The sequence below is a fragment of the Dama dama genome, chromosome 4, assembly GCF_033118175.1.
Source record: "Dama dama isolate Ldn47 chromosome 4, ASM3311817v1, whole genome shotgun sequence".
Taxonomy (NCBI): domain Eukaryota; kingdom Metazoa; phylum Chordata; class Mammalia; order Artiodactyla; family Cervidae; genus Dama; species Dama dama.
In genome coordinates, this window is record NC_083684.1 from 69,922,525 (window position 1) to 69,929,650 (window position 7,126).

Genomic DNA, 7,126 nt, shown 5'->3' on the forward strand with positions numbered 1-7,126 from the left:
GGCCACGGTGAGGACCCCACGGGGACCTGCGGATGGACGGGCAGAGGAGGAAGCAGACCCCGAGGCGAGGCTCTCAGAGGGAAGGCCATGCCCTGCTTGCCCACACCTAAAACAGGCGTCTCAGGAACACATTGGGACTGTCATGGGGACGACGCCAGGCTTTCAAGAAGAGGCTGTTCCCCTTCCTGTGGGGACGCTGATGTGACAACCTCGTGACAGGAAGCCCCAGCCCCAGAGAGGACACACCCTGTGTGTCTGTCTGTCCGGAGGGCCCCCAGGTCTCCTCCATCCTCACGGCCTTGGACCGCAGGGAGGAGACGCCATGGCCCCCACCCTCCCCGCCCTGCTCTGCCTCGGTGAGATGAGGAGGGGCAGGGGGAGCCCTGGGCTGGAGGGACCCCTCCCCTGGCCAGCCTGCTCCCTCAGGGGACCCAGGGCCCAGGAGGCTCCCGGGGAGGAGACGTGGTGCTCAGAGCTGAGGGCAGACCTCTCACAGGGCTCTCTCTTCCAGGGCTGAGTGTGGGCCTGAGGACCCAGGTGCAGGCCGGTGAGTCTGTCCCCAGGGCCCAGCGCCCTCCTCTTGTGGGGTCAAGGGTCACCCCCAGGCCCTGGGGAGGGGGAGGGCAGCTCGGGGCTCATGGAGGGGGAGTCTGGGAGGTCTGGGCTGAGAGTCAGGGCATGAGGGCGGACCCCTGGTGAGCCCGCCTCTGATTTCCTTCCAGGGACCCCCCCCAAACCCACCATCTGGGCTGAGCCGGGCTCTGTGGTCCCCTGGGGGAGCCCCATGACCATCTGGTGTCAGGGGACCCTGGGGGCCCAGGAGTTCCATCTGGATAAAGAGGGAATCTCAGTCCCCTGGGACAGACAGAAACTCCTGGAGCCCGGGGACAAGGCCAAGTTCTCCATCTCACAGATGACTGATCAGTATGCAGGGCGCTATCGGTGCTACTATCTCAGGGGAACTCTCTGGTCAGAGCGCAGTGACCCCATGGAGCTGGTGGTGACAGGTGAGAGGCTCTCGGGGGCCTCAGGCTCTGCCCTCGGGAAGGGGATCTGCTCTCAGGGGTGTCCCTCTCACAGCCCAGCCCTGGGGGACGAGGGGGGAGCCCCACGGATCCAGCTGCCTCCTTCTCTCCTAGGACCCTACAGCAAACCGCGCCTCTCAGCCCTGCCGAGCCCTGTGGTGACCTCGGGAGGGAACGTGACCCTGCAGTGTGTCTCCTATCAGGGATTTAACAGGTTCCGTCTGACCAAGGAAGGAGAAGACGAGTCCTCTCGGACCCTGGATGGACAGTGGGGCTCCTATAGGCAGACCCAGGCGCTGTTCCCCGTGGGCCCCGTGAGCCCCGGACACGGGTGGACGTTCAGATGCTACGGCTTTAACAGGGACACCCCCTGGGTGTGGTCGGCCCCCAGCGACCCCCTGGAGCTCCTGGTCCCAGGTGAGGAATCCCGTCCTGACCCCACATTTGTGCAGACAAGACAACATACAGGGGTCTCTGCTCCCAGGGGAGCCCCTGTGAGGGAGAGAGGAGCATGGTGCTCACAGGACAGACACACAGACAGAGACGGCGAAGCCTGGGGCCGGGCCGCGAAGGGGGTCCACGGGGGACGCAGTCCCAACGACCCGGCGCCTGTCTCTCCCCAGGGCTGTCTGGGAAGCCGTCCCTCCTGACCCCGCAGGGCCCTGTCGTCACCTCTGGACAGAACCTGACCCTTCAGTGTCGCTCTGACATCGGCTACGCCAGATTCGCTCTGTCCAAGGAGGGGGGCTGGGACCTCCCCCAGCGCCCTGCCCGGAGGGCCCAGGGGGGGCTCTCTCAGGCCGACTTCCCCCTGGGCCCGGTGAGAACCTTCCACGGGGGCCGGTACAGATGCTACGGTGGACACGGTCTCTCCTCTGAGTGGTCGGCCCCCAGCGACCCCCTGGAGCTCCTGGTGGCAGGAGAGGGGCCAGCGGGTCAGTCGGGGACCAGACGCTGCACAGGCCCCACCGGGGAGCCCCAGGGGTGATGCTGGGACCACGGGGAGGGGTCCCCGGGAGGGGACAGAGAGACGGGGTGAGGGAGGGGGAGACTCGGAGAAACAGAGATGGCGCTGAGGGTCCAGAGAGGCCGCGGAGTCCCGCTCAGAACCAGGGCCGGGCCCGCACCCCCTTCCTCTCTGCAGGACTGCTCAGAGACAGACCCTCCCTCTCGGCGCGGCCGGGCCCCTCGGTGGCCCCGGGGGAGAACGTGACCCTGCTCTGTCAGTCAGGAGACTGGACGGACACTTTCCTTCTGTCCCAGGAGGGGGCAGCCCACCGCCCCCTGCGTCTGCGCGCCCAGGACCAAGGCGGGCAGTTCCAGGCCGAGTTCTCCTTGAGTCCTGTGAGCTCGGCCCACGGGGGCACCTACAGGTGCTACCGCGCGCTCAGCACAGACTCCTACCTGCTGTCGCAGCCCAGCGAGCCCCTGGCGCTTCTGGTCTCAGGTGAGGCCCCGTCTGTCCGTCTGACTCAGCAGCTCGGGGCTCTGTGCCCTGGGAGCACAAGTGGTCTGTAGTGAGGGGGAGCTGAGGGAGGCGTCCCCTGAGGGAGAGGCCTGGGAGCCTGCCCCCACCCCTTCCTCCCCACTGGGGTTCCAGAGGGTCAGGTGGGCAATGGGAGGGTCTCAGGGAGGCCACAGGTGAGTGAGGTGGGGACCCCGGGTCAGCCCGGCACACCCCTTCCTGGGCTCATTCCCAGGACCCATGGGCCCAGCCCCCACCCTCGGGCCCCAATTCAACGACTGGGGAGTCACGGGGCTCTGTGCTCAGAGGAGACAGCCCGTCCCTGGGCGGTGTGGGAGTTAGAAGATCTAATACCCACTCAGGTCATCAAGACTCGCTGTGGGTGGAGCAGAGATGCTAAAGGGGAAACGGGAAAGACAGGCTGCAGGGGCTCTGGTCTGCTGGGTGAAGGGCCGTGGGTCGGGGGGTCGCTCAGCCTGGGGGAGCAGGGCTGTGAAGGGGGGAAGCCCCCCGCTCCCCCCCTTGCTGACCCCCAGGGGGCTCCAGGGATCAGTGCCCACCCTCAGCGGGTCAGGCCCGCAGAGAGGGGAGCAGGCTCTTGAGGAGGTAGTCATGGGTCCGGGGGGCAGGCTGAATATGCCCCCGGTTCAAGCACCTCTGGAGACTCTGATGTGGACCCCCTCACCCTCACCACACTCGCGTCGGGCCGCAGCTTCTCCCAGTGTAAAAGGAGAGGCCCCTGGCCCAGACTGTGGATGTCCTGGTTCTGACCTGGGTGTGACCCCCATCGGGGAAGGAGGTGACTGTGGGACCCGTCCCCTCCGCTGCAGCGTGGTGACGGCGTGTGGGGGGGACACAGAGGCCCCTCACACAGCCCGCCCCTTCCCCTGCCCCCCGCTGAGGTGGGGGAGGGGCGGGGACCAGGGAGGACCCTCAGCTCCAGCTGAGACCCTCGGGCAGCCCCCTCAGGCGAGGGGCCCCCAGAGCAGGAAGCCCGTGTCCTCCTGGGGGCCAGCTCAGGGGGCGCTCAGGGCCCCCACGGCCCTGGTTCCAGTCCCGGCTCTGCCCCGTCCAGGCTGGGTCACCAGGCCCGTGATCTCCGTCTCTGTGCCTCAGTTTCCTCGCCTGTAAAACGGGTGGGAAGGGTTGGAGACGGAGGCACAGACCCCAGCAGGAGTCCGCACACAGTAGGTGCTCAGTCAAATGGCATCGCTGGCTCACTCAGACGTCTCTGGTGCCCCAGGCCTCACGTGGTACCTGAGTGTCCTCATCGGGGTCTCGGTGACCTTCGTCCTGCTGCTCCTGGTCGTCCTCCTCCTCTTCCTCTGGCACCGGGGTCGGGACAGACGCAGGAAGTCGGGTGAGTAGGGAACGGGGTGACTGGCTCCCTGGAGGCCTTAAGGCATCAGACAAAGGGAAACCTAGGACATGGGAACAGTCAGCTTAAATAATTTTTTTCCACAGTATGGAGATTCCTTAAAAACTAAAAACAGAATTATCATATGATCCAGCAAATCCACCGCTGGGTATATGTTTGAATAAAATGAAAACTAATTTGAAAAGATACAAACATTCCAATATTCATATAGCCAATTTACAATAGCCAAGGTATGTCAGCAACCCAAATGTCCAGTAAGAAATGAATGAATAGAGAAAATGTGGTGTGTATTTGTGTGTATATATACACCCACAAATACATACAATGGAATCTTACTCAGCCATAAAAAAGAAGGAAACTCTGCCATTTGCTACAGCATACATGGACCTAGAGAGTATTATGCTTACTGAAATAAGTCACAGAAAGGTAAATGTTTTATGATATCATTTGTACATACTGAATCTGGAAAATAATAGAAAGGAATGTATATGCAAAACAGAAACAGACTCCTTGATATAATGGTTACCAGTGGGGGATGGGCAGAGTAGGGGTATGAACTAACAGACACAGACTACTATGTACAAAATAAACAAGAAGGATACACTGGATAGCACAGGGAATGTAGCAATTATTTTTTAATAACATTAAATGGAGTATAACCTATAAAAACATTGAATCATATGTTGTATGCCTAAAATTACTATATTATAAATCAATGATATTTAAAAATTTTTCCAGTTCTCAAATCTGAAAATCTAGTGGAAAAAAACACCCACTGTCAGCCCACGTGCACTAGTTTAAGCCATCTCCCTCCTTCTCAATGTCGTGAACTGAAACATGCACCACGAGCCCAGGCTGCCTCCTCTCCTCCTGAATCCCACGTGGAGGGCGGGGTCACCACCTCCCTGGGGGCAGAGCCTCTGTCCTGGGACCCAGCCCAGGCAGAGGCTGATTTCCAACCTCCCACAGGGGCCGCAGACCCAGGGCGTGAGGACAGAGGACCACAGAGCAGGTAATCCCCGCCCCGACACCCCCAGAGCCCCCCACAGCACCCCACCTTCTCCCGCTGACACAGCGTCTCCTCCTCAGCTCCAGCCCAGCCGCGGACACCCAGGACCAGGCCATCTGTGAGCAGGAGAGGCGGCGGCCCGCGGCGGGGGGCACAGAGACTTCTGGAGGCAGTGGGGGGGACGCTCAGAAGGGTGGGGGACCACACAGCACTCACCCCGGGGTGCAGGGCGGGGGCTCCAGCCCTGAGGCTCTCGGAACCCCGCCCAGCGGTCCCTCTGCTCTGCTGCAGATGCTGCCGTGAGCGACGCACAGTCTGAGGTGGGGCTGCAGCTGGACCGTCGGGTGAGACCCCTGCTCCCGTCCGGCCACCACAGACCTCCTGATGCCAAACTCAGCCCAGTGCACGCGTCGCTGTGCTTACACCCCAGCTACAGCCGCGCCCACCCCGACCCCTCCTTCCCAGCTCCCTGGGTCCTGCTGTGACCCCAGCCTCCCCTTGCCCTGTGACCTCACGGCCCCTCCTTCAGGGCGCCTTTCCCAGCTCCGTGTCCTCTGGCTGACCTTCTGGTGTGGGGGTGCAGCCCCAGGTCTCAAGAGGACTCGTGCATCAGTGGATCGCCCGCACGCCCCAGGCCCCCCTCCTTCACCTCCCAGCAAAGGGCGCGGGAAAGCGGGCACCACCCCCTGGCCCTGCCGGTACCGTGGGCACTCACCTCGTGGTGAGAGGGGCCCCCCGCCAACAAGCAGGCGGATCCCAGAATGCAAGGGCCTGACAAGGAAAGTAAATCACGAGATGGGACTGGGCGCACGGGGTGGGCACACCCAGTAGGAAGGCCCTGAGGCGGGAGGGACGTGCTTTAGCAGGAAGACGGCCGTGTGCCTGGGCAGATGAGCAAGAGGCCAGGGCTCAGACAGAAACCAGGGCCGGACAAGGCACCCGGAGGCTCCGGGGCGTCAGGAGGGCCCTGGAGTTTCCATCAGGAGAGTGAGCTGACCTGACCCGAGGTCCCAAGCCTCATGTGGGCACAGCGGGGAGCTGGCTGGAGGAGGGGCGGCGGGCCCAGGAGGCGCCTGTCCTGTCTCACGGTCTCCCTCCAGCAGAACAGGCGGGAGGCAGACCCCCAGGAGGGGACGGGGGCCCTGTGAACCCCCGAGATGAAGATGAAGGCAGGAGGTGGTCCCTCTCCTCCCGGTCGGGGGGATTTCAGGAAGGACGGACAGACGCACAGCACATGGGTCCCTCCTCTCCAGGCCCCCAGGCACCCCATCTCACACACCTTTCCCCCCACCCAGCAGGCTGCCACGTCCGAAGCCCCCCAGGACGTGACCTACGCCCAGCTGAACCACTCGACTGTCAGAAGGGGGACGGCCGCACCCCCCGGCCCCCTGGTGGGGGAGCCCCCAGCAGACCCCAGTGAGTACGCTGCTCTCGCCGTTCGCTAGCCCAGGAAGGACCCGGACCCCAGGCTCCAGGGACCAGATCTCAGCGACTCCAGGAGGCACGGGAGCAGCCAGCAGTGGAGATCACCCAAAGACCAGCAGCCAGTCCCTGGGCTCCTAACAGACCACCAGGGGCCCCGGGACCCTTTCGGGTCAACCCTCAGAAGCAGCATCCTGGACCCCCGGTGGCCCAGCGGTTGAGAATCTGCCGGCCAATGCAGGGAACGCGGGTCTGACCCCCTTGCTGCGGACAGCTGAGCCGAGGGGCACGGCCGCTGCCGAAGCCCTGTGCCCAGAGCCGGTGCTCCTCGAGAGGAGCCAGCGCGCGAGCAGGCCGTGCACAGCCAGGCCCCAGCCTCCACGCGCTGCAGCCAGAGCGAGCCCACACGCAGCAGGGAAGGCCCAGCACAGCCGCAAATAAACAAGTCACTAAAGACTGAACGGCGTGTTTCAGTTTCCTTAAAAAAGATAATATCCTCATATTTTATAAGGAAGGCGACAGACTTCTCAATTATCGGCGATTTTGAAAACGATCAGCAAATTACTCCAAATGAAGGCAGGAAGAGGGAAATAACAGTGACAAGGGCAGCTACTACTGAAGACAGACAAAAAGGAGAGCAAAGTCAGAAAAGCCAGAAAGCTTCATCCTTTAGAACGAGGATCACACTTACACATCCTAGGCACAGTGAGCAAGTCAAAAAGAGAGAAGGCATTGCTTTACCGTCGTCAGGACACTACGGCAGGTCCTTCAGACTTTAGAAAGATAAAAACTTCACTGAAGGACAGTTTTATGCTATTATAGTAGAA

General features: G+C 62.2%; 1 protein-coding gene across 4 annotated transcripts; it reads left to right on the forward strand.

Annotated features, from left to right (window-relative positions):
* The first annotated feature begins 229 nt into the window (after positions 1-229).
* Positions 230-6,760, forward strand: LOC133054918 (leukocyte immunoglobulin-like receptor subfamily B member 3). 4 transcript variants are annotated; one of them, XM_061140338.1, is made up of 11 exons: positions 230-356; positions 512-547; positions 723-1,007; positions 1,140-1,442; positions 1,649-1,960; positions 2,170-2,472; positions 3,734-3,850; positions 4,838-4,880; positions 4,958-4,995; positions 5,169-5,221; positions 6,173-6,760. In XM_061140338.1, exons 1-11 carry the CDS (start codon positions 323-325, stop codon positions 6,320-6,322), a joined length of 1,674 nt encoding a protein of 557 aa, XP_060996321.1. In that variant the 5' UTR covers positions 230-322; the 3' UTR covers positions 6,323-6,760. The 4 variants fall into 4 exon arrangements, with proteins under 4 accessions (XP_060996321.1, XP_060996324.1, XP_060996322.1 ...); XM_061140341.1 differs by having other exon boundaries at positions 6,176-6,760; XM_061140339.1 differs by having other exon boundaries at positions 256-356; positions 914-1,007.
* Positions 6,761-7,126: the final 366 nt, after the last annotated feature.

Bases quoted from the DNA above. Each gene is read 5' to 3' on its own strand.
- LOC133054918 (XM_061140338.1), top strand. From the start codon at position 323: ATGGCCCCCACCCTCCCCGCCCTGCTCTGCCTCG. The intron at 1,961-2,169 runs GTCAGTCGGGGA...TCCTCTCTGCAG, and splicing joins GGCAGGAGAGGGGCCAGCGG to GACTGCTCAGAGACAGACCC. The intron at 2,473-3,733 runs GTGAGGCCCCGT...CTGGTGCCCCAG, and splicing joins CCTGGCGCTTCTGGTCTCAG to GCCTCACGTGGTACCTGAGT.